Here is a 27,838-nt window from a genome sequence, read left to right as displayed (position 1 = left end):
GCCAAAAAATTATCGCAGCTCCAATTAAAATTTTTAATTGCGCCTGTGATTCGTATTTTACAATTTAGTCGTGCCTGTAAAATCATAGAGTTTCTCTATGTGTAAAATGACCAACGCGACTGCCAGGTGGCGCCTCCGACATTTGCGTCACTTTCTTTCGTCTGTTTATTTTGCCGTCGCCGGCAAAGTGGTTGGCGCGATTGGCTGCGCAAAGTACACGTGTAATAAGCGTACTAAGCACTTTCGTGTTTTTTTACCCCGTTGGCTACGCTCGCTTAAAGTTAGCCTCCAAATGCGGTGCATCAATGTCATCTCCTTACAAATTCTTGTTATCGGTACATTTTGCTGCATAGCATTATGTGAGCCGACTGTGCAGGAGCTGAAGTGTCAAGGTGAGCTCACCGGATGAATGAACGAATGTTCCTAAGCCGCACTGACGGGCTGTGCAGGACACTACCTGCTCCCAGTAAACAAAAGTTAATCCGTTATGCAGTCTCCCGAGCTGCAAGCACGTCTTGGCGCTCGCACGGGCGCCTTTCTTCAGTTACAACGCGCGGGTCTTATTTAAAATAAGAAACGAAGATTTAATGTTTCTTCCCCACTGTATTTCTTTTTCAAGTTAATTAACGGTTTTTCTCGTGGTTTCACTTATTGCTCTTGTCTTGTGATTTCAGTGTGCAAAGCATTAGTGAAAGAGTCCGTTGAAGCTATCGCAAAAGTTGACCCCAAAAAGAAGATACCTGTCGGAAGCTTTAGGCTGCAAGCCGATGGAACTCAGAAGCAAAAATCGGTACGTGCTTTTACGCTCATTGTGCATTAACGAATCCAACTGCGTTAGCTTTGAAACGTATGTAAGATTGTGTTCTTTTTTTTATATACGTTGTTCTTTAAACAGGCAGTTAAATGAATGATGTAACTTTCTAGCACGGGCTTTTGGCTGATCAATATTTTCAAGACGCAAGTTGATGGAAATTGTTTTCCATCAGGATTTGTTTCATTTATAGAGCTCCCTACAATAATTACCAGAGAGAACTCTGGCGCTGCGATTGTTCAGCCACCATCGGAATGATGGGAAGTACATGCATTGGTATGATCTTTGTGCTTGTGGCTCCAGACGTCCTTGCAACTTCGCTTAATACGCTTTATCTGCCTTCATTGTCCGAAATTTCAGAGCAATCATTTCTAAGTGTAGAAGTTTCTGCAAACACACACATTCACTAATAATTGCAGTGGTTCAGCCTGTCAAGGTGGCCAAATCGAAACGCACCAACTGTCTGAACGCGCTGACTTCCCCTGAGAAATTTATAAGGGTGTTCAATGGCTATTGTCGGTGCAGGCGTAAGGGTTGCAATATCGGGCTTCTGTGCTAGAGATCCTGTGTTCGAATCCTGCCTTCGGGCAAATTCAGCAATGTTTAATTACTCATTTATTACGCAGTGCTTTGTTGAATATTGTAAGTTTAAAATGTCATGCAACCGTCTAAAGTTAGAAGGACGAAGTTTAGGCAAATCTATGTATCTACTTCCCGTAATTTCCACGCTGGCCTCAATTGCTCCCATAGGCATTAGTGCCAGAGTTCCCTCAAGTAATTATTATACGAAACTCTATGGCTTTATAAACAAATTGTGGCACAAAATAGCATGACTTGTTATGTCGGTGGAATTGTGAACTTTCCATTAAAGAATGTGGAATAGCCGTGAGACATACTTATACACTCTGAGAGAACATCTTTGTACAGAAATTTTCTGAGACTGCAACTTTAGGCACAATACCTATTTTTCTCTTACATCCTTAATTATCGTGCCTATTCAATATGTGAGAACACACTATGGGTCTAGAAACATATTAGTGCTACGATATATATATGGTGCCTATAAATGCTGATTTCGATGTTTCTGCGTACATTGGATCTTCAGGGTATAAAAATTCCTTTTTTCATCTTTTCCCTTGCCTCATCTTGTTTATAATGCTATTTCAGTGGGGGCAAAATGCAAAAACACTTTTGTACTTAGCTTTAGGTACACGTTAAAGAACCCCAGATGGTAAAAATTTTGAGTCCCCACTATGGCATGCCTCATCAGAAAGTGGTTTTCGCACGTAAAACCCCATAATTAAATTTTTTTTTTTATCATCCACCTGGGAACTTGGCTGAGAGCAGTCAATTATTAAGCAAATACTTTGCCAGTGTAAAAGCTGTTATTAAGGGCTTTTCTGCCGGTGCGAGTACCACTGTTAGGACTCAAACTGCTGTGCCTGATGACACGCATGTGCTCAACTCACAATTTTAGCCGACATCATCTAGAAACTTGAATGCTTACGAGCAATTCTGACCAAAAATGTGAGGCTGATATTCAGTGTTCAGGAAAGGTTCGCCACCTTTCATGATGAACCATTGCTGAGAGTTAATTCAAAACTTCAGTTTGCGTTTGACAAAAATTCCACACTTTCACTACTGTAAGAACTGTGAAAGGTTCTGACTGGTGAAAGTTTTGTAAATCCAGAGGGTGTTGGAGCATTGAACGTTGCAAAGTACAAGTATGTGCCGCTAACCAGTGGCGTAGCCAGAAATTTTTTTGGTGGGAGGGGGAGACGGGCACGATGTGCCCCACCCCCTGGCTATGCCAGTGCCACTAACTTTGGTATATGTTGAATGTACTCCTTTTCTCCATACAAACTAATATACTCAGTGAAAACAGGCAAAGTGGCAACGTGAAACCTAAAAATCTTGAGATGATGATTCTTTGTCACTGTTTTTACCACTTTTCTCACTCTTGAATTAGCGCAACTTGGAATAAGTGAAGGATACAAAACACATGGAAAAAGAAAGCGCATAAGAAAAACACAGACAGGTTTCCTGTTTTAATATGTTAGCATTCTTTGGGTACTCCATGCACTTCCCGGGGGCTATCTATCTATGTTTGTATCTTAACATTTTTCTGCCTACCTGGATCACTTGGCAGTCTGTGGTTGAATAGTTAGCACATTGAGCTGCTGTGCAGAAGGAACAGGTTTCGAAACCAACCATTGGGCCAACTTGGATCACTGAGTATGTGACAATGTGTATATACATGCTGCTCTCCAACGAACCTTGTTCACACCAAAGAGGGTACTGGGTAGGCACTGCTGTTTGACGGAACTCTTTGATGCTGACTTGGAGCAGTGGGTCCACGCGGTCTGTGGTGGTTTTAAATGAACCTCGTTGCCACAAACTTCAGTAACTAGATATGTGCCACTGGGAATGTGCCGCCTGTACAATGATAAAAAAGATCCCTTAAATTTCTCCGATGCTGAGCGGAATCAAACCTGTCATAAGGGTTCCTCAAGGACAGCAACCTGACGTGTTAGCAGGCTGTGACACAAATGCATTTGTGGGCCGCTTTTCAAGGTTCACCTTTCACGCCTATGCTTTAGAGAGCTGTGCCAGGGATGCGCTGGGTATATGCTACCGAGTGCGCGGCAAGCAAGGGAACAATTCTCAACGTTCGCAGGCACTGGTGTGCAATGCTACTTGGCTCGGAGGCCATGTGTGGACTTCTCTGTAGTGCCACTAGATGGCGTAGTGAGTCCAAAAACAAAAGTGCAAGAGAGGAGCCCGGTTGCCACATGATGTGTTTCTCAGCGTTTGCACACACCAGCGTGCCATGCATTTCGGAGGCCACGCGCAGCCTTCGCGATGGCGCCACTAGATCTAGTAGTGCCTTGTTCTTAAGGAAGTGCCAAAGAGAAGTCCCATTGCAGTACACGCCTAATGCATAACTCGTTTCGATGGTGGCAATACATTGTCACAATATTTTTTCAATGCTACTGCATTACCATCAGCAGTCATCGTAGGATGGATTCTGCTGCATGTTTTTTCTTATGTGTGTTTTTTTTTATGTGCCTTGTTTCCTTCACTAATTTTGAGTTGCGCTAATGTGAGAACACGTCATGGAACACCAACTCACTCATACCTTCACCCTTACAAACTTTTCTTGTGGTGTCTGGCCACTCTAGATTTCAAATAAATCTTAACTGTACTCAACTTACTTCATTTTGTTGGTGTTGGTTAGAAAATCATAATTTATCTTCAGATACACAGTGGAACTTAATAATTTAGCCTATACATGCCTTAAATGACAGCGTTAGTGCCTGTTATAGGTGCCTAAAACAGCATATTTTAGTGCCGAAACTCCCGGCCTCTAGTAATTAAGGGCTTTGCTATGCCATAACTAAAGTTCTGCATTTCCTGAGTTAATTTTGTTCCTTAAGAATTGCAGCTTAGGTAATCGGAGCTTCCTTTTGTGACGCAACAATGTTCGAGGTTTTCCATACTTTTTACCCTTATTTGCCTTTCAGTTTCACCATAATTCAAAAATAGCCTTGACTGATAAAAGAACAAGGCAGTGTAGCCACAGGAACATTTTTATTTACAGTAGCATTTGCAATAACAGAAGGATTTATCACCATTCAAATTTACAGTAATGTACACACGCATTGTTATCAGTGTTCGAATATGTGTTGTGGTGCACTCTTTCTGATTTAAGCAATGAAGCATCAAAAGCACCCTTTCAATGTTTGTCCTGAATACAGGAAAAGCCAGTAGATTTTGTGCAGCATGTAAAAGGCTGTTAGTTTGAGGCATGCACGTCCTCCAGAAATCCACGGGGAAGTTGATTACTTCAACAGCGTACACTTCATATTCTGAGAAAACTGCCTTACCATCTAGCCATTGTTGTATCCAAGTGGTAGAACGGCAGAAAACTGCTCATGCATGCTGGTATGTGCAGTTCCACCTTCGAGTTCAGTTTCACGATCTGAGAATGGGCCTGCTGGCTGTTCCATAATGACCCATTGGGGTTCAAATTGTAACGAACGTTTTGCCTCATGTTATGACTCCACTTTTCTTCTACAGCAATGTATTGTTCCCTGTAGCTGTTATTTGCTTCACATCATTTCCAATTGCCTACAATGTCGAGCATGGAGTTGACATCTGCACCTAAATTTGTGATGTATCTGTCATTCCATCAGCTTAGCAGTGCCTCCAGGAGCTCGGGAAAAGCAGAGTACACGTCAGACAAAAGAACAGACTCTGCTGTTAGTTCCTTATTGATAGCAGTTTGTTTGAATTTTTCTGTAGGCACCTCAGCTTTATGAGCATGTCATCATGACAATGCCTTCAGCTTTTTACTTTTTATTTTTATTTTATTTAGAAAGACCTCGCAGGCCTACGAAGAGGCATAGTGTGACGGGGGAATATGGTACAGTTTATCGCAAGATGCAATCAGTAAAAAGATATCGATGCATAAACGGATTCAAACATTCGCACAAAATGATGAAATTTACATACGTACAGAAAGATGTCAGAAACAAAGAAAAAAAGAAAAAGGAATGAACAGACAGGCATTGCATAAGAACAGCAAGAAGTATTACATAAAAGCAGCAAGATACTTTGCATTGCGACATTATACACAGCGTAATGTAAAAAAAAACACGACATAACGCGTGCCAATACATTGAAAACGTAAACGTAGTGGGATTCGGATACGTAGTTCAACTCAACCCTACACACAGTGTGGAGAAAAATGTTTGAAAAAATTACTGCAAGAAGCATCATGATCTCTGAGTGAAGCAATGCTATCTGGAAGGCTGTTCCAGAGACGGATAGCGTGAGGCAGTAGTGAAAAGTTATATGCTTGTGTCACTCCATATATGCAGGCATAGCTGAAATTATTGTGCAATCTGTGTGATGTGAAGACATGGTGTTTCAAGCGTGGTAGGGATAATCCGTCATAGGGAATGAATTTATGGAATAATGACAGCAATGCAATATCACGGCAAGTACCCTTGACTGTAACAATAGTTTGGCTTTGATCTGCGTAATGCTAGACTGGGCGCTGTAATTATGAGTAATGAAACGACTTGCCCTCTTCTAAATGATTTCCAACGCCTCAATTGGAGAATGCTGGTGTGGGGACCAAATGGGAGACGCGTACTCAAGCTGTAAATGTTGTCACAGTACAGTGCAGTCAATTGATAGCATCTGAGGGCCCTGGAAATCAGATTTTTGAGTAAATTTGAATGACTAATTTGTTTTATTTATGAGTGCCTTTACGATTTTACTGGAATAATTCAAAAACGTGGAACCCTAGCCATAAATTACGATTTCTTTGCTTGTGCATTGAAAGCATTTGCTTCCACATGCAGTAACACTATGCTGTCGCATGAAAAGCTGGCTTTGTCTGAGTTGCTTCTGGCCTTCGCTCACAAGTCTGGTCTGCTGTTCATGCTCTGAGGTCCACGCAGGCAGCTGACTGACCATTGCCATCTGCTTATCACTGCTTTTCCACCCATTCTCATACATCTATTCCCTTAGCTCTCAAACGTAGGCGAAAGTTCCAGCCTTTACAATAAAGAGACCATTCATTCTTTTAATCTTTTTTTTTGTGTGTGTGCCAAAGAAAACTTGCATGCAGCATACTCGATGGCTGTAACTCAAACCTTTAACAAGAAGCTCAGCGTGTCACAAGAGCATGCTATTACAGGACAAAGACTCAAGTTGTGTGTATAGGGCCTGAAAGGTACTTTAGAACAGTTGTCATGCCATAACTGCTTGTGCAATGCAGGAATTTGTCTAATGCCCTTGGGATCGCTTCAACATTGCTTTTACATACCATTATCATCAAACAGCCTCCTGCAGTACACGTGAAACGAATTGACTTGCTGTGCTAGTCATACTTGCCTTCGACCGTGGCAGTTCAGAGATTGTTTCTAAATCTGGCAGATATATACTAGTGTGTAGCCGTTACGTTCTGAAGGGGCCTGCAAATGTAGATTTTATTCTTTATTTGCACTGTATATGGTAATTCTGAATTCCGAGTATGTTGTCATGGGTTATAGAAACAGTGCAGAGGTGCAAACACATCAGCAGAAACAAACGGAAGACTCAGCCTCTTCATTGAGCAAAGTTATCCCCAGAAAGCAATGCTACATTTTGAAGGACAATAGCTGCGAGCAGAATCGGCACTTTGAATCCCACTGCTTGAGATCATTTGCTGTTTTACACGCATCTAGTACATTTCATGGCATAGTACAACCACATGCAGTAGCCAATGTTTTACCAATTAGGCCCCAGATTCATGTACAGCAAAAAAGAATAACAACCTTGCTACTTCTTCTCATGCATATTGAAATGCTTGGCGAATTGCATCACATTGCCCAGCAATGACTTACTACTTATAAATTGAGTGTGTGCTAGTTTTTCCCTGTCCTTACCTTAAGCAGCTAGTGCATTGAGGCACTGTGACATTGCACCACCTTTGGGATTGACCCAGGTCTGTGATAGAAAGGACGTGCCTGGCTTTGCATGGTGTGTAACCCTACTATGAACAAAAAAAAAAGTGATACCTGCGCGAACAAAACAAAAGTGAGACCTGTGTTTGTGATGGTCATACACAGCTGCGCATCTCGCTCTCATCTGCACTGGACTGCGATGGCCAGCTGTGCAATAGCCACACAAAGAGCAAAACAGCAACTAGACAAGAAAGCAAAAACACAAGCAGAAACAGAGTATGGTACAGTACAGTACATAGGCTTCACTTCGAAAGGCATCTGTAATGGTTTCTTTAGATTTTTACTGGGATTTTTTTAGTTCTACAAAAAAGCTATTTTTATTACAAATATATTTTTCTTAGGCCATGAGTTCCCCCCTAATTGCCTAGTTTCTTGTTCTATGCTTAATATATAATGAAAATGCTTAGTTGCTTACTAGAGTGTTGCGCTCCACATGACTCACACTTCTGATCGAATCCAACTGAAGTGTGTGTCATAGAGAATGTTTTTCTCAGTAGTACTTCCAGTACTACTCTTGTGATAGTGAAAGCTATTGATGAGTTGTCACGAGGCCTTCTTTTAATGCATTTGCAAAGCTTTAGAACTTGAGAAATAGCACAATATGAAAAGGTTGCATACAGCGTAGTATGGCTGAGTGACAAGCCCTGCTGACTCATCTAGGCCCTGCTTAGGCCACATGGCCGGTTTGAAGTGTTAAAGGGTCGCTAAATCATCCCTCGGGCTAGATGAACCAACATATGTTGAATTCCAATGGCGGAGTCGGAGCAAGTTTTTCTGCTCATTTCGGAGCAAGTTTGTTCCAATGACAGAGTGAGGACGGGAGTAAGGTGTGCCAATGAGAGAGTCGGAGGGGATTCTGAGCGGGAGTCACTCCGTGGAGCAGAAAAAGATGCTTCGCCAAAATTGGCAGAGTCGACCAGAACTCTGCGTGACGTATTTCCTTTACCACGTTTGTCTGCTGGGAGGCGCCACCGGTCACGACTCATGAGGAAGCAAAAGCTGCTGCACGCTTGGCAAGATATCTATTCCGCACTTTTAAAAAAACAACAGGTGAACGGCGCTGAAGAGAAGTGACCGGTGCGGCGGTACTGGGAGCAAACAGCGAAAGGAAATGACAACACGCAAGGTGTCCTTGGTAACTCGATGATACAACTTCCACTTCCGCCTTGCTCCGGCGGCGCAGGCTGTGTTCCACTCGCGGATCTGAAGGCGTTGCTCTACGCCAGAGTCGAGTGCTTGCTCGCGGAGTCCGTCGGCTGCTCCGACTCCGCCATTGGAATTCAACAATAGTCTGCAGGTAGCATACGCTGATGTCAACATCTCAGTCAAGTTATGCTGTTGTGCGTGGAGCTCGCAAGTGGAAAGTGAGGTCACCTTTCTCTGAAACGCTCTCTTTTCAACAGAATCCTGCTCCTCCATCTCTTCTGGACACTTTATTTCGTAGTAAAGCAGATGGCCGTATACCACTGCTATTGGTAGCTGCAGTCTGCTACATAGCATAGATACCATGGCTGCTGCGGTGTGCTGCCACGAGTCCAGTGGCGAAGTGCACTGTGGCTCGGTGAGGACAACTGCTCTTGGCTTACATTTAGTGCATCGTAGACGCCAAAATCAGAAGTAGTGGTTTCTGTGTTAGCCTCCAAAATGAAATTTTAACTGTGATCCGCTTGGCTGTAGCCTTCGCAGTGCGAGGCATTGAAAAAGGAGCAGGAGCACTGCTAATGCCGTGTTTGATTGCCAATAACTCCACTTGAGCAGAGCGCTTTGGAGTACTTTTCATGGCAAAGTATTTCTGAAATAGCCTATTTTAACTTGAAATGCATTTCTCCTCTTCGATAAAAAGCGGTTCAGGGCCCCTTTAAAGGTATCACATGCTGACTTTCCAATGTCTTGTACATACTGCCAATCATCTCGCACTGTTGTTTCTTTCTTGTTTTTCATGTTCCACTTGGGCTCTTTTTAATTCCAGATTCCCTATGCTGGTTCTGAGGCGCACATGCACGATGTCCTTGATGAGGTGTGCAACCAGATGGACAATTATGCGCAGGCAACACACAAGGAGAATGGAGAGCTCATCCTTGTCAACCTCAGCAAGGATGTTGAAAAGCTAAGCACTTACCAAGTTGTTGCTGATCCCACTGCTAACGGAAAGATTAAGCAACTGGTTAGTTTCACTCTTGATTTTACTTTTGTTCTTTCTGCAGGAAAAACAACAGCGCCAGGTCACAACCGTATTCACTACACCATGCTGGCTCATCTATCTCAGGCACCTGTAGATGCTCTCCTTAAATTTTTCGACATAATCTGGGAATCTGGTATAATGCCCGAAGAGTGGAAAAAAGCAATAGTAGTTCCATTTCTAAAAGCCGGTAAATCCCCAACATCCGCAAGCAGCTACAGAACCATAGCCCTCACAAGCTGTTTGGCAAAATCATATGAAAGCGTTATCAATATAAGACTCTCATTTATTTTAGAATCAAAAAACCTCATAGACCCCCACCAGTGTGGATATAAAAAGGGTTGTTCAACTACTGACCATCTTGTCCGTCTTGAACATGAAATTCGACATGCACTTTTACACAAACAACACTGTCTTGCAGTTTTCTTCGATATAGAAAAAGCCTATGATACCACATGGAAATATGGAATTTTAAGAGACCTGGTTGACCTCGGCATCCGTGGTAAACTGCTGAATTGCCTAGCTGATTGTATGTCTAATAGAACATTTCAGGTACGTCTGAGCTCAGTACAATCTCATACATTTAAACAAAAAAATGGTGTTCCACAAGGCTGTGTTCTCAGCACAACACTCTTTATAGTAAAAATGAACTCAGTTAATAAGATCATACCGTCATCTCTTATGCACTCTTTATACGTAGACGATCTCCAAGTGGCTTGCCGCGCCTCAAATTTGCTAACCTGTGAAAGGCAGCTTCAACTCACAATAAATAAACTTACAGAATGGGCTAACAAAAATGGTTTCCGTTTCTCCACACAGAAAACAGTTACTGTCTTGTTCTCTCAGAAACGAGGGCTACACAGCGATCCAGTCCTGAAATTGAACGACACCATACTGCTGGTGAAACAGGACCATAAGTTTTTAGGAGTAACCTTTGACACCAAACTTAGCTTCCTAACTCACATAAAAGCACAAAAAATTAAAGCAAATAAAGCTCTAAATATCCTTAAAGTTTTGTCTCATAAGCACTGGGGTTCCGACCGAACGTGCCTTTTACGTGTTTACCGGTCTCTTGTGCGTAGCCTTTTAGACTACGGCTCCGTGGTTTACGGCTCAGCCAGACAGTCCTACATCCAACGACTTGATCCAGTACATAACCTTGGACTGCAACTGGCAAGTGGTGCCTACAGAACGTCACCTATTCAAAGTTTATATGTTAAGCGTAATGAACCCTCATTACATCAGCGCAGAGCGTTACTCACTTTTTCCTACGTACTAAGAATTCAGTCATCACCACAACACATAAGCTACAATATCCTCACACAATGCAACTCACGCCTACACTATACAAATAAACTGAACATGATTAAACCGCTTGTCTTGCGATATGAGGAATATGTTCGGATTATGACATTGCTTGCGAAGTCCTCCAGGTTGCCAGACAGCCACAGCGTTTGCCCCCGTGGTACGATTTTGAACCGTTATGTGACTGGACATTGACACATTTAAAGAAGAAAGACACCCCACGTGAACACATGACACAAGAATTCCATACACTTCAGGACAAATATCAAAATAACATGCAATATTACACTGATGGTTCTAAAATGAAAGAGCATGTGGGTGTGGGGGTCGTAACGGAAAATTGGGAAAAAAGTATTCAATTGCCACAACACGCCTCTGTTTTCATGGCCGAAGTTTTCACTATATGGGTTGTTGTAAAAAAGATTATCGCTGATAAACACAAAAATGCAGTCATATACACAGATTCTTTAAGCACACTAAAGGCTCTGCATCTTAAATCTGAGTGTGAACCCCTGATTGGAGACATTTTAAACATGGTGGCTTTTAACAAATATGGGAGGTCAATTCGTTTCTGCTGGGTCCCAAGCAATGTTGGGATACCGGGTAACGAAGCAGCTGATAGATATGCATTGATGGCAGCGCGCAAAGAAATTACAAACACAACACTCCCATATAATGATAGCATATGTGCAATTAGAAAAGCCTTCACGGTAAAATGGCGGCGCGAATGGGACCGTTGTGCCGACAACAAGCTACATCTCACGAAACCCATAGTTGGCGAGTGGAAGTCATGCTGTCATCAGGAGCGGTTCATCGAAGTAGTTTTGTGCCGACTACGCATTGGGCACACACACCTCACACACAATTACTTACGAAAGAACACACACCAACATGCGAGAAATGTCAACAGCCACTAACAGTTATGCACATATTACTCACATGTATGGAGACTGAAGCACACAGACGAACACTTTTGCACAAATTATATCAACTACACATACCTTTACACCCTGCTCTAATTTTAGGTGATGATCCACTAGTACCATTATGTGACGTGCATAAATTTCTAGATGACGCTGGCTTTTTACATAAAATATAGATTAACAAAGCCTATTCCTTCAATAAACTGGATTTTAAAACATCTCGTGTTTGGCGCAGCATAGCCTCAGCCGCTTTTGCGCCATTAAACCCCATTTAACTAACTAACTTAACCATTGCTATGGCTCACACACTTGGGGCATGCGTGTAACATTCGGGGTCCCCTCGGCAGGTTTAAGCCTTGTTTGCAGATATAAGCTCATGGTGTAGCTCATGTGGTGGCAATCAGTGTTTGCAAAGTATTACATTTATGAATTGCCAAAAGCCTGAAAAACAACTTGGTGATTCCTGTGAAATGCAGTGTGGGCAAAACCACCTTTGAAAATTTGCCATGCAGCTTAAAAACAAGGGAAACAAAAGAAAGAGGAGGCAAGGGTACAGTTCGTGATAAAAAAGGTGTTTTTTTATTTGGTCTCTGATGTGGCAGAGTGGAGAAAAAAAGATTGTTGTCCAGTTTGGCCTAAGTGGCACCCAGATAAACGCTAAGTACTGCAACAGTTGGTAAACTTCCCTTCCCATGAACTCCAAATCAACAAGGTTTCACCATAACACCAGCATCATGAAGTAACTATCAATCAGGTGATAGAGAAATGTGCGGGGTATAACCAACCGTTATATATAGCTTTCATTGATTACGAGAAAGCGTTTGATTCAGTCGAAACCTCAGCTGTCATGGAGGCATTATGGAATCAGGGTGTAGATGAGCCGTATGTAAAAATACTGAAAGATATGTATAGTGGCTCCACAGCGACCGTAGTCCTCCATAAAGAAAGCAACAAAATCCCAATAAAGAAAGGAGTTAGGCAGGGCGATACGATCTCTCCATTGCTATTCACAGCGTGTTTACAGGAGGTATTCAAAGACCTGGATTGGGAAGAATTGGGGATAAGAGTTAATGGAGAATTCCTTAGTAACTTGTGATTCGCTGATGATATTGCCTTGCTTAGTAACTCAGGGGACCAATTCCAATGCATGCTCACTGACCTGGAGAGGCAAAGCAGAAGGGTGGGTCTAAAAATTAATCTGCAGAATAAAGTAATGTTTAACATTCTCTGAAGAGAACAGCAGTTTACGATAGGTAGCGAGGCACTGGAAGTGGTAAGTTAATACAACTACTTAGGGTAGGTAGTGTTCGCGGATCCGGATCATGAGACTGAAATAATCAGAAGAATAAGAATGGGCTTGGGTGCATTTGGCAGGCATTCTCAGATCATGAACAGCAGGTTGCCATTATCCCTCAAGAGAAAAGTGTATAACAGCTGTGTCTTACCAGTGCTCGCATACAGGGCAGACACCTGGAGGCTTACGAAAAGGGTTTTACTTAAATTGAGGACGACCCAACGAGCTATGGAAAGAAGAATCATGGGTGTAACGTTAAGAGATAAGAAAAGAGCAGATTGAGTGAGGGAAGAAACGCGAGTTAATGACATCTTAGTTGAAATCAAGAAAAAGAAATGGCCATGGGCATGACATGTAATGAGGAGGGAAGATAACCGATGGTCATTAAGGGTTGCAGACTGGATTCCAAGGGAAGGGAAGCGTAGCGGGGGGCGGCAGAAAGTTAGGTGGGCGGATGAGATTAAGAAGTTTGCAGGGACGACATGGCCACAATTAGTACATGCCCGGGGTTGTTGGAGAAATATGGGAGAGGCCTTTGCCCTGCAGTGGGCGTGACGAGGCTGATGATGATGATGAAGTCTACACTGGGCAAAATGTGATGACAGGAATGTGCTGATTACAATCGTAACGCAGGTCTAAGTTTACGTGAATCATTTCATGACCACTTAGAATGTGGACAGGATCCTGCAACATGGCCAGCATTATAGATATTTTTGTTTAACACGTTCACTGCGTCGTGGCCCACCGGTGGGTCACGCAAAGCAGTTCAGCTGTGCTGGCGCAAACAACGAGGCGTTTCTTGCAGTGTGGTGACGATATGCTACCACAGATGCATGAAAATGCGTTTCCACTATGATATCACAGATGGCAGTAGAGATATAAAGTGCGCCTGTATTTATTGACATTGGCGCTTGCAGTGCGTCTGATGATAAAGCTGACGGCTATCAGGAAACGGTGCAGAAAATGTCCCAGCTACCCGCTTCAGCCTTTTCACATGCGCAACGTACTTTTGAAAAGCGCTCGCAGTGTGTGCAAGAGCTCAGCTGAAGAATTAGTCTGTCCTATTCGCAGTAACTTGGCTCACTCTCAGTGCCAAGCCTCGTGGTCCTCATCCTTGTGCTTTCCATTTTTTTACGAGCATTCAAAAATCGTGATGGACTGTCAAAAATTTGACGGAGGTAGAGAAAACCAGAAGAAAAGACCTTGCGGTGGAAGCGGATCCACTGAGACACACGGCAGCCCAAATACGTTGCCATCCACTTCGTGCGGCACAACTTCTGCTCCAGTGAACGTTGAGTGTTCAATTAGCGGCGATGACAGCCTCGAAGAGTATTCGAAAAGTTCTCCTGAACTATGAGATTCTGAGTCTAGCGTTTGCGGTGAAGTGGTATCTGAGGATTCGGAAAATGGTGATGTTCAGGCTGCATTACCTGCCGAAAGCTGGAATGCGATAACGACTAGAGTTAGAGCGATGTCGTATTCGAACCCTCCTGTGCTAATCAGCCTCCCGACTAGCAGCGATGCTCTCAGCTTGTTTTCTCTTTTTTTGACTGATGACATTTGGGACATGATGGTTCATGAGACAAAGGGTATGGGAAGCAGTACATAGACTCGAACGTCCTACAAGAGAAATCGCGCGTGAAGAAATGGACTGAGACAAATGTGCAAAAAATGAAAGGGTTCGTTGGTGTACTGATCTGCATGGGTCTAGTAAGGCTTCCTAATCTGCAGCACTACTGGGCAAGAAGCGATCTGTACGGCGTAAACTGCATTTGCCAGAACATGGTCCGCGACCGGCTTCTGCTTCTACTAAGGTTCTGGCATTTCCCAGATAACGAGGAACCGAGCGCACAGCAGGATTGTCTCTATCGTATTCGACCCTTGATGGAAAAAAATGAATCGCAATTTCGGCTCAGTGTTGGAGCCAAGCAAAGAGATTGTCATTGACGAAACGATGATTCCGTGGCTTGGGCACCTCGCCTTTAGGCAATACATCCCTGGTAATGCCCACAAGTATGGGTTCAAGCTATACAAGGCCTGCACGAAGGAGGGCTATACATTGAAAGTGCAAATTATATGCCGGAAAATCTGGCACCATAGCGGGCATGGGGCATGCCGAAGAAGTCGTAGTAAATTTGATGGCTGGCTTCACCGGCTGTGGTCGCACGCTTTTTGTCGACAACTTCTACGCGAGCATGCCGCTTGCGTCACGCCTGTTGAAAGATGATACATTTTTATGTGGCACACACCGATGGAACTGAAAGGGGCTTCCGAAAGAAGTTACACAAGCTACAGTAAAAAAAGGGGAAGTCTTTGGTCTTGAATCCCACAATGGCGTAAAGGTGCTGAAGTGGTTGGATAAACGGCCCGTTCTCATGATGACAACGGTTGCTGAGCATGACGCCAGCCTTTCTGATAGCAGAAAAAAAAAAACGAGAAAGGGTGAGCCGATCATGAAACCGCGCACAGTCCACAACTACAACGTGGCGAAAAAGGGCGTAGACTACAGTGACCAAATTACTTCCTACTACTCCTGCCTACGGAAAGGGCTCAAGTGGTATAGGAAAGCTGTGGTGGAGCTCATCGTTGGAACTGCAGTTGTGAACGCGCGGGTAGTCCGTTCAATGGTGGACGGTAAAACGTCGCCAATCATCTAATTCCGCCAGGAGTTGGCACGCGGAACAAAGCGCTCCCATATGCTGGAAAAGGCCGATGGACCTGCACGGTCTGTCCGAAGGAGATGTACTGGATGCTACGCATTGCTGAGAGCTTACAGAAGTCCAGAGCAGGCAAGGGTGATGGCGAAGAAGGTTGTTACATTTTGCGCAGATTGCGCGGGAAGGCCATTTATGTGTTTGCCATGTTTCAATCTTCTGCACGAGTAGAAGTCCTCAACATAGACTACGTTTTAGACACTGTGAGCTGGTGGCACAAAAGACGTTTAGTTGCAAATGCTGTGATTTGAACTGTTCTTTTTTTTTTCTTCCGAAAATCATTCTGGAAGTGCTTCAATAAAATGTCGAGTTTGAGGTCTTGTTCTTGAGTCTTGGTGCTTAGTGAATGCTGAAATGCAGGGTCACGTGGCGTTGCCCCACAAGGGGGAGCTGGTCGGTGGGTAGTAAGCGTAGCAAGCAGCGGCTTCAAAACGCAAACTCTTTATTGTGGAAACTTGTGCATGCCCAGGAAAAGAAAGAAGAATCGAGGGTACGAGAGCAACAAGCACCTCTGGCACTTGTTCGGACCAGAACGACCGAAACTCTTGGCCGCGCTCTATTTACATAAAGCAGAAATTTCGTAGACAGAAAGGGCGCCGTTTTTCAAGGACATCCTTGAGAACGCGCTTCAGTCGCATTTACTGGGGATGAAGTGAGCAGAGTCGCGGTAATAAATGACTCGATAAATTCTCCAGATGCCGTATGCTACAAGGATCCATTATCCATTTTGTTTTTATGATCCATTTGGTCCTTTACGTCAGGTCATTATTGTTCGATGACGTAGCCGTGCCGTTCAAACGTCCGTGGGAAGCGACATGACTATTGGATCATTGGCGACTGGACCTCACTATTGGATGCACCTTGCAGCCCATATTGAACCACAGCGCGCAACGAATGGCGAAGGCTATCGTCAACACGGGTATCTGCTGCCTTTCATTTCTGTGATTGGTCGACTTCTGCTTTTGTCTGATGATTCCGTCAGGATTACGTCACGCGAAATGGAGCGGAAAATGGACAATGGGTTCTTATAAAATGCGGCCCCAAGGGAAGCAACTTCCTGGAAATGCACGGGCCAAGTGAACCACGTGATGATTTTCTGCGCTAGCATACATGATTGAAGTAGCCCGTGCAAGCTGCGACCTAAAATGCCAGTAGAGCCATCTTTCAGCAGGCGGAAAAAACAGCCTCAGAAGGGCGCCCCACCGGTGGCCCACGATGCACAGAGATCAAAACTATGATAAGGGGCTACGCAGTGAAAGTGTTAATAACTTCAGAATGTGCGACACTTTGAACAAGAGTTGTAGAAGACAGAAAAATCTAAATGGCAAGCACCTTTCTTTCGTGCATGTGTGTGTATTGCAGGAAGGTGCGCGGTCGTAGTTGGAATCGGTGAACTCTTTCTTGTTGCAAATTCATAGTAAAGCCTGTTTCATGAAAGAGTACTTCGCTGTTTGCGCGCATATGCTGTCACATCACTATTGTCGCAGCTTGACATATCGCCGATTGCTATGTGTGCAACCCACAACACAACAAGGGTGAACCATGGTGCTTGCGAAAAGAAAGCTTGAGACCAACACTGACCATGCAGCTTGTGTCAACATGGAACACATTGCAACACTTGCTGTGTTCCAGAAGTGCTTGAGCGTAGGGATAAATTGTGTTTTGTCTAGTCTTCCTGTCACTTTTCTTTATAGAAACAAATTAACCAACCCTCCAACTATTACAAACATCTGCTCCCCATAAAGTTGGAAAAGTTATCAATGATGCAACCTGGGTAGCCATTCGGATAGCTTGCCCTACTGACGTCAGCTGGGCCAAATGCGTCAATTGAGACTGGCTGCTGAAAATGTAGGGGAGCGGCGCCACTGCAATCAGTAGCGACACCTATTTTTAAAATCGTATAATAAATTATTATTATGTAAATATAATAAACATGGAGCTCTTAAATGTGTCACTTAATGATCACAACCCTAACGACTCGGTATGTTTGTACAAGACCATCAAGTTTCAGGGTCCCTTTAGATGCCTGCCTCTTCAGACAGGCATCTATGGCGTAATTGATAGAATAGTGAGCTTGTGTGCTGGAGGTACCATGATTAAGTTTGGCTGGTAGACAATTTTATTTATTTATCTATGTATTTTGATGATTATATATATATTTATATGTATATATATGTATATATTCTCCGGCCCATTGTATCCATGGCAGCAATGATGGCGAAAATTTGCCTGGAGTGTCCATCTCTCATGTAATACCCCATTGGGCTCTGGGGCCTTTGAGGTATAATAAATAGAGATAACTAAATAAATAAATAAATAAATAATTGCTGTCACAATTAAGTACATAAATATAAAAACAGCAACAGTGTATACATGGTACAAAATGGCTAATGAAAGGACATTATTCCGTAAAATAATCTAGACAGCAGTATTGAGTATTTTGGCAGCAGTTATGAATACTGAGAGGCGCTTCGAGTTTGTACTATGCCATGACTTGGCACACATGCCAATCTGCAGTGAATTTAAGATTAGACAAATGTAGACGCTCAGCCATTCTACATTTATCAAGTGTTCATTTACTTTAAGTTCGCCAAGCACATTTGTCCACACACACTCATGTGTGCCTGTCTGTCTGAGAGGGGCTGTGTCCGTGCACACGCCACTTACATATGACAAACAGGCTGTCCATCGGTACACGCACACAACACTGTTTATTAAGAGAAAACAGTGTGAAGACTGGACACAGAGAACAAGAATGAGATGCAACAAAGGGGTGATGAGTCAGTGCTTCATTGTATCTGCTTCATGCCTTTTGGTTCCCATCCTTGTTTCTTCTTCATGCTAAGCTGTCTACCAGCCAGCTCACATAAACACAATTTCGTGCTTGAAGAAATAAACAAGTGTTCCACCAGGATTTAGATAAAAGGGATCCTGAACCGCCCCTCGGTCTTCGTGAAAAAACAGCCCGCAGAGAGCATGCACTGCTGTGAACATCTCAGCCAAGTTTTGCTGTTGTACGCAGCGCGTGGAGCTCGCCAGCACAACATGAAGGCACCTTTCTCTCAAACACTCTTTTCATCAGGAACCTGCTCCTCATTCTCTTCTGAATGCTTTATTTTGTAATAAGGCGGATTCCCATACGCAGCTGCTATTGGCCAATAGCTGACGTCAGTTAAGAAAAGTGTTTGGATCAGTGCACTCCTTCCTACTGTTACTGCGTATATTTATTGACAAATTTCAATAAATAGGCTGAAGTGAAAATCTGCTTCGAAATTTTGATAATAATCACATACTTCCGGAAAAAGCCGACTATCATCTGTTCACGTTCGGCTGTGGCCGCCTGCACAGGAATCAAACTTTGGCCACCCTTCTTATCGGTGTTGTAGCTGGTGGGTCTTGCTCATTTTGACTAGTTTTGAACGCTTAACTAGTCTCGAACCACGCAAACCTTAAGGTCAGACCACATGCACGCTTGCCAGTGTGTGCTGAATCCTGGCCGCTTCTGGTTAGGTGCCTTCGAAAACTTATTGATAGTACTTAAAAATTCGCAAGTTGGATGTGGCTACTATCCAACAGTCAAACTGGTGAAGGACAAAGCTGGCCTGCACCATGTAGTATGGCAAGACTGTAGCAGATGAGCACGAGGATGCACTCAAGCCCTGTTTTGCACAAAGCAAACACTGTGCGTACGCACTACAGTTGCATTTAGCTGTGGTCTGCCACGTAGCGAAAATACTGCGGCCACCACGAGGTGCTGCAACGAGCCCATGGCTAAGTGCACTTGTTGAGGACAGCCGCATTCGGCTTACATTTGGCGTGCCGCAGCACCAAAATTGGAAGTAGTGGTGTGTGCATTAACATCCAAAATTAAACTTGAACTGCCCGCCACAGTTGTGGGCACGCCCCGCTCCATTGTAGCCTTTGCAGTGCAAGGCATTGAAGAAGGTGCGGAAGTGCTGTGAAGGCCGTGTTTGATTGCCAATAACCCCACTTCCGCTGAACGCACTGGAGTACCTTTCTGCGGCAAAGTATTTCTGACCTATTTTAACTTCAAATTCATTTCTCCTCTTCGATAAACAGTGGTTAGGGTCTCTTTAGAAAGGGCGGGGGGTTGCTGCAAACATTTGGTGAGGTCCAGTATTTAATTCGCCAAAGTGGGTTGACGCTTTGCCATTGCTGTTACTCTTCATCAGCTCCACAATGGGAAGTGTGATTTGTAGAATATAATTACCTTGAAAACAATTCCTACAATTTGGGAAAGTGAACAACTGCATGCTATATAGGCATAGCATTCACTAAGTATGCTACTATTGCTAGTTTTATTTTGGTGCTGTGTGCCTTCATGAAGGTGCACTGTTATGTAGGGGCATCTTCAGAACTGTTACTTTTGCCTTAATCTCATCCAGAAAGATGGTATACAATAATTTTTAGCATTCCAAGTTTTAAAATGTGCATTTTTCATGCCTGTAGCAACAATATATCAGTTATTTCATCGGTTCAGGAAGTATTGGATTGGGCTAGTTGGTGCTCTATTATTTTAGCATGTAAATGCACATGGTATGATGTGAGAAAGTCACACTCAGTTGTGAGCTCTTCGGTGCTTTTGCCCCAGACAACTCCCTACAGTGCTTGTCTATGTTTTTCTTATTTCTTTCCATGCTGAAATGGCAGTAGTCCAGTGGTGTGCTTGCATTTATGTTCAATTCTTTCTTCACTTTTTGCAGTGTGAAGATATGATTGGGGAGTATGAAGATGATTACGTGCGAGTTTTCTCAAAGCACAAGATAAGGGTGGAGCCCCAAGCCTTCAGGTTGCTTTGTGAAAACAACAAAGGTAGAAAATGCTTTGGCAATTTTATATATACATGCTTGTCTATGCATGCTTGTCTATACTCATCTACTCATCTCATGTATATACTATGCTGATGTACTCATCTTGTATATGTGTTCATGAAATAAGGTTTACTATATTGACCAGGCACGTGCTCTACCATCCGAGTGTTCGTACAATGCTTCTTTTGTGGGCTCACAATCGTTTTTACTACACATAGGCAGAAATTTTTGCCATAATCAAAATTGACATAAGGCTCCTATTTTTCAAAAGCAGTAGCTATTAGAGAGATTACAGGAAACAATTTCCTCCAAAAATAACAGGCCACAAAGCATGTTCCTTCTGTAAAAAATTGTATGTAAGATATAAAACATTGTTAAAAAATATCTTTTGTAGCAAGGCATGCAAGGGGCACAAGCAGTAAACAATTATAGCAAAAGCGTTTTTACTGGAATTGGAGGAATGAAATGGGCCAGCTTGGCAATTCGAGTAGAGGGAATCGTCCAACTCTCACCATTCCAAAGAGTTAAAACAGTGAAATTACGAGAGATCTCTAGTCTCTGGAACGAGAATGGAACGGATGGTGCCACTCCGCAACTATGACATGAATCGAAATTCTGTTTAGTTACTCAACAATGAAATAATGAGAAAAGAAAATGGCAGTAAAAGAAGAAAGAAAAATGTTGATGATGAGGGCGGAAACGGTGGCTTGAATGAACATGAACAGCAAAAACTCTTTAAAGTCTCAAATCCTGACCACTCCTGCACAGAAATTTGACGATAGTTTTTAAAGCATTTGTGCTGATGGTTAGGGTTTGACCAAGGTAGCAAGAGAAACTTTTCAGGCTAAGGTTGATGAACGTTTACAGAAGCTCTGCAAGTGACTGTCTTTCCACAACACATCTCAGACAGGTGCACAACACACTCTGTAGTCTTAGCTATGGCAAGCTTTTTGCAGTCCAGATTGTATGCACAGCTGATAAGTGGTAAGTAGTGTCAAATGAGCACCAGATCTAGTACTAACCTATACAGCAACTTACATGACTTCTCTTGGTTGCGTGCAGTAACTTCAGTCGCATGCCTGGGTTGATTCTATAAAAATCGACCCATTCAACTTTATTCAATTTGTAAATATTGCAGTTACCCTTTGGTAGTTTGAGTGGTGGAATAAATGTGCCAAGTTGTGCCATGAGCAGTGCCTTATGTTGCACTGCTCCAAAATAAAATTTTTGCAGAAAAATTGGGACAAGCCTGTGCCAAAAAAGCCTACAAACCTAATGTCTCATTCTATTCATGCTGCCTCGCTAGTAAACATAAAACCAAAACCTAAAGCATGTAATCATAATATCATTCTGTAGGTCAATGGTATGCCCATAGCCACAGATATGTTGTTGTTCGTAAGTGAAATGGTAGAACCCAGTCCGGGGAATTGGCCATGGATTGGTCGATGCAAGGGTTAAGAATTTTAGCCTAAGTCATCAGACCTCCACTTGCTGTTTTCGTTTTTTGTTGCACTTTGGTGGAGGTTCCAATGTACTGCTGCCATGCAATCTGTTTGCACCATTTGGGCTGAATTTATTGTTCCTCGGACTAATGAAGTTTGATCAAGGCAGCTGTCAGATCACAAAGTTCGAATGATGTCCAGTTGTACATTGTTTACCACAGTTGTTGACGGTAACACTTTAGAAATAATACGCGTACTCAACTGCTGGCATATCAGTTGCCATTTATTAACCCTTTGAGGGTCGTTGTTTTTTGCCATATGTGACCTCCCAGGGTCAATTATTTTATTGCAGATTTAAATTTTCAGACTGATCCATCTAGAAAAAAATGTACAGCAATTTTTTTTGGTGATGATAAAGTGACAAAAAAATATTTTGTGTAGATGAACATGCATTGTTTATTCACGAGTACAGACGGGCTTCCATAAATACCTTTAATAACAATAAAGAAGTACATACACTGAAATATAATATATATTCTGATTTGGCACTCGAGTAGTAGTTCGCATCGGAGGAATTGCTGCTCAATTCACTTTCAGAACTGGTGTGTAAGCGCCGATTTTCCTATGCGCGCTCATGATCAAACTGCTATGTGAACGCACGCTAGAAAACTCGATGGTTGTGTGCCCGTCAGAAAAACCAAATGAGTCAGAAACTTGCAGTAATCCATCGTTCCGTCGCCAACGAGGGCCAATCAGCTTTCACGAGCTGAGTCACGAGAAAAGAAATGCAGGCATGGCAGCATTGTTTGTATACGACAGCATTTTTTGTATATAGCAGTGCCCACCTGTTAAACAGATGTGATCACACCCGTGAGCAACAGATGGACAAGCATCTAGCAGTGACCTTTTGAGAGATTAGAAACCAGGTAGACCTCAGTTTTTAGGAGTGCAATGAATGGAAACTGCCTGTGAGATGAAACCAAAACTGATCACTGTGCATCCTCGCATGCATGGATGTATGAGTGGTCACTGAAACACCAGCGTAAAGAAGTTGTGGAATGAAAACCAAGAAACTACGGAGCAAGTAAAAATTAATTATATCTGTACAGGGTGGCTGCACTTGCTTGGCAATAAAGAGTTGAAAAATCGTCGTGTTTTTCAAACGTACAGGTGGTGCTGTAAATATACGGCATCGACCATTTGAGTCTTGTTTGCAGTACCATATACTTACAGCATTGACCGTAAAAGGGTTAATGAGGACCTTCATCGCAACCCTGAGTGATCGGGAGAGCGGATTCCAAGGTTGTAATTTCTAGAGCATACACGTGATTCAATGCACCGTTGTGCAAAGATTTTGCCCGTTAGAAGTAAATAAACCTCTGAACGTCTTCACTGTAACTTCAATTTAATCGCGTATGTTAGATAGGGCGTGGCCTCCCGTATACTCCTTTCTTCTGCAGTCTTTCTTCTTTTTTTTGCTCAATTGAAGCGCGGCAATTGCACAAACGTCTGTTGCAAGTTAAAATCATAGAAGTGTCTTTGTGCCACGGTATACTATTAGAGTTGTCCGATGATCTCGCTGCTGCCACCAGTTGTAGGAGTTGTAGGTCGTAGAGAGCAACTTGGGAGGAACTAGGCAAACAGGGTTTATTTGCAGTATTTACATTTTAAACAAGAGATACATTCGACAGTCTAGCGTGGCTTCCAAATGGAGCACGCAAGACGAACATACAGCACACAGCTTACGAGTACACAGCTCACGAGCACGATCACGAGCACACAGACGAGCACCCTCTAGCAGCCGACAGCAGCTGCTTATAAACACTCCATTGATCTCTAGTTCCCTAGGTGAGAGAAGCCTTCAACCAGTCATCGAAGTTGACCCACCGGTTGTCCATTATCTTGAGTCTTGAAAGGCGCGCCGGTTCCCCGAGCTGACCCCTGCAGCGCGGCTGCCGGTTGCCCATTGTCTTGCGCCTCTAAATTCCAGAGCTGCCTTTCTCCTGTAGTCGCCACGAGTGTCAGCAGACTGTGACGAATCCTGGGGCCCTGTACCGCAAAGCACCGTTTTGTTAGGGAAGCTCTTCTTGCTGCCGAGAGAAACCATGAAGACCCGGCAAATCAACCAACAATACGTTGGGAGCGAAACGTGGCCCGCCCTGCTGTCGTCACAGATTCTCCGAACGAGGCGCATGGTGGATTAGTGCTGTCATCCTCGCTGGTTCTCCAAAGGGCGCCAGCACCGCGGGTCGATCGAAGCACGTGCAGCAGGCTGAAATAGCTTTTCAGAGCAGTACCCCTGCAGGCCGATCCTAACAATGCCCACTGGGCAAGCCATTCTATTAATAATTAACAAAACTAGTGTGTTTCTGATATCTAGAAAGCCTACTCTGCTATATTTATTGAACATTTCAGTAAATCTTAAGACTATGTGGTGTAGAGATATACATTCCTCACAGCACCAGAAGTACTCATCATTGCTCTAACTCAAATTATTGGCTTCGCCATGATCTGCATCAAAATGTGAAATGGCTGTTACACCATCGTGGTCCACAGGTCGCATGAGAAATCACCTATTGATAAAAAGCAGTTCAAATTTTTGAGAGAAGGTGCAAGAAGATATTTGTTACATGTTTTACGTGAATTCCTGATGTGTCGGTGCCATAGTTGACAGGATAAATTCATTTTCTATAATATAACTTAAGTCAGAGGTTTCGAAAATGACCAAAAGAGAGAAATTCATTAAAGGGCCCCTCACAGGGTCTGGCCATTTTGAGCTGACTAGTGCAGAGCATACAATGCGCGTTAACAATCATGTTTGCAAAGAATTGCATGACTCGGCACCGCGGAACGGTCTGAAATTTCAATCCGAACGTTGTTTTCCCTTTCTCTCGCGTCCCTACGCCTACATAATCTGGTCCGCAATGTGACGGCGCTTGTAGTGACATGTGACTTCAAGGATTATTCAAGGCAACATCTGTTATCTGTGTGATCTGGTGCTTGAACTGACGAATTGAAGTTTAGAAAAATAATAAAACACACAAATGGAATGTCTGCATGTTTTTTGTTTTACTTCGCACTGAAACAAGAGAGATGTATTTCTGCTTCGTCTGCTTGTTCCCACGGTCGTGCAGTCACGTGCGCAGGTACCAAAACTATGCCATTTTCTACCGTGTTTCAGCGCATGATCATGCTCTGTGATCTGCTTGTTCTGCCTCAGTATTCGTATAGCACTGAATTATACCGCTAGTCATGTGTCCTTGTGCACAGCGCGCAAAATAATGCGCTTCGCGAAACGAGACATCACAACAGCTCAGGCACAACGCCGTCAGCTGAAGTGCGCAGCACTGAAAAAAAAACGAAATTGATGAGAAAAACAAAGATGAAGGTGGGGTCCGTGTTGTAGGCGTCACGCGATCCTCGAGGTTCGGTATGGGAGAATGCAGGGTAAAAATTTCGCTTGCGGAGGCTAGATGGGGCAAGTGGAGAGAGTGTCTCGCTATGCAGTGGAGCTCGCCTTCTGAAATTATGGGTTCGTGGCACTGAAATATTTATATCTCAGCTATTAATGAGCTGATTCAAAACATTTTTATGGCAGAACTCTCCCTAGAGGACACGTAACAACTTCCAGCATATAACCAAAGTTTCTTACAGGGCCTGGTGAGGGGCCCTTTCGAAAGGTTTCCTATTGCCACCCAGTTAATTCTGCACCATCCTGAAAAACCTTGGAAAATTTCTACAATGTCTGATGTTTTCAGTCTATGTGCCAGACATGATAAAGAGGTTGAAGAAATATTGATTTTGAGCTGTGCCTATTTCTCCTCAATAGAATTTCTGAATTTTTGATATGTTAGAAGGCTTGAGAAGGAGTGTCATGTTTACACACAGATGTTAATGCTAATGGCATTAAAGGTATGCTAAAGAGGAATGATTAGCTGGATTGGAAAATTACATTTATGGAATTCCACAAATGCCAACCTTCCTGCACCTGCTGGTATGGCTTAGTGTCTATGGCATTCTACTGCAGAACTTTAGCTCTCAAGTTTGATTCCCCACCACCATAACCACATATTAAAGGGGGTGAAATGCAAGACGCCTCTTGTACTTAGATCTTCCACTACAACATTTCTTATAGCTCCAGGATTCATCGGAAATGAAACCCCATGAGTAAATCAAGCAAGCAATTTTCCTGTGAGCAGAGTCTTGGTAGGCTTGACAAGAAGCAAAAGTGACAGGAGGGCTTGATGTTATTGTGCTAACTCCAGGTGCTGTCTTAAGATTTTGGACTGCAGCTGCTTGGAACTAGTTAATAGGTTATTGACGGCAAAGGTTTGCTTTGCATTCTGAATGAACCAATGACTCAACCTACTTAGTTTCCAAGGACTCTAACAGCACAAATGCAGGTCCAGACATGCGAAAATACTATGAAGCTGATGATGTCACACTGCATGCCAGTGTTGTGGTCCATAGGTGAAAATCAAAAAAGGGAAACATAGCATTTCATCTTTTCCACAGAGAACCAATCAACCTGCCAAATAAATGCAGGTCATGTAATCTAATAATACTCCAAACCGCTTAACTTGGTGTTCCTCATCAGTGTACCATTGAGACTTAAGTCAAGCTTTGTACCAATTAAATCTTTCTTTCCTCTTTTTCTTTTCAGAAATCTGTGGAGAAAAGGTCAAGGAAGAATTGTAGCTGCCATTGTCCACTTCAGTGTCGCTGCTGCGGACGCAGCCTTACCCAGTGATGGAAATTTTTTTGTGTGAAAAGGCATACCCAAGTCTGTCAAGGGTGCTGACATTGCATTCCTATTTATTTGGCACTGTGTGCCTGCATTCATTTGTTTGTGTGATATTGTGTTACATTATAATGGTTATGAGATAACCTTATACGATCCTGACGGTTAAACCGCATTGTCTAGCTGAAGGCACATTTAACATTCTTTCAGAGAGTGTACGCAATGTTCTCAAATTCGTGTATACTCCAGCCAATGTACGCAACTTTCGGAAGCATGTAATTGCTCAAAATACGTTACTGCTCTATGCAATAAAGAATGCACATTAGAAAAAAAATGCATTTGCTTGCAACCGCATGTTTGCGTGTTAGAACTGCATCTAATAAAGATTTTTGCTCTTGCATACTTGAAAGCAAACACATTGCTTTTTTTATTTAGAGTAAAGCTTTATGAGTGTTCAGAACATTGAATATGATTCAGATAGTCCTCACTATTTGATTTCATAATCTGATATTCGAAATGCAAAATAAATTGTTAAGGCTGTACAGTGCGCTAATTATGGACTTCAAATGAAAAGCAATTAGAAGTGGCAGTAGTTTTAAGCACCGCTTCTGATATTGGCTTTAAAGGGGCTTTACCAACCCTTCACATTCATCTGTAAACATATTCTGTAAGTGAACTTATGAGGCAGGTCTTGTAGTTACATGCAATGTATGGAGCTAACAAGTGGAAGGTAAAGATAGCTCCCCTTCAGACAAACACCTTCACATTTCTAGATCTGCTGGCCCGCTGCCAACCGATGGCTGCCTTTGGGCGATTGTCATGATGACACGAGCACAAAATTCGCACGAGTATATGAATAGTGCTTACGTAATGTGATTTTTTAGGTAGTAATATTATTTGATGGAACAAATGAGAGAGGCTGACATAAGCAAAAATGGTGTTACAAAATTTCTTCCAAGGTTGAAAAAGAAGCTTCCTTGCGACAGTGAATGTTATATGTTCAAGCTCACTTGCACTCATACGAAACTTATACCTCTGTCCATACCAGTATCGCACCATTCCTGAACCAGCTCCTTGTG

At 43.0% G+C, this 27,838-nt stretch overlaps 1 protein-coding gene across 1 annotated transcript; it reads left to right on the top strand.

Annotated features, from left to right (window-relative positions):
* Positions 1 to 170: 170 nt before the first annotated feature.
* sel (canopy family protein seele) lies at positions 171 to 27,159 on the top strand. The gene is made up of 5 exons (XM_075693379.1): positions 171 to 392; positions 675 to 790; positions 9,299 to 9,493; positions 20,469 to 20,577; positions 26,682 to 27,159. Exons 1-5 carry the CDS (start codon positions 293 to 295, stop codon positions 26,714 to 26,716), a joined length of 555 nt encoding a protein of 184 aa, XP_075549494.1. The 5' UTR covers positions 171 to 292; the 3' UTR covers positions 26,717 to 27,159.
* The last annotated feature ends 679 nt before the right edge of the window (positions 27,160 to 27,838 follow it).

Source organism: Dermacentor variabilis, chromosome 5 (genome assembly GCF_050947875.1).
Source record: "Dermacentor variabilis isolate Ectoservices chromosome 5, ASM5094787v1, whole genome shotgun sequence".
NCBI lineage: Eukaryota > Metazoa > Arthropoda > Arachnida > Ixodida > Ixodidae > Dermacentor > Dermacentor variabilis.
This window is presented reverse-complemented; position numbering and strand designations above follow the sequence as displayed.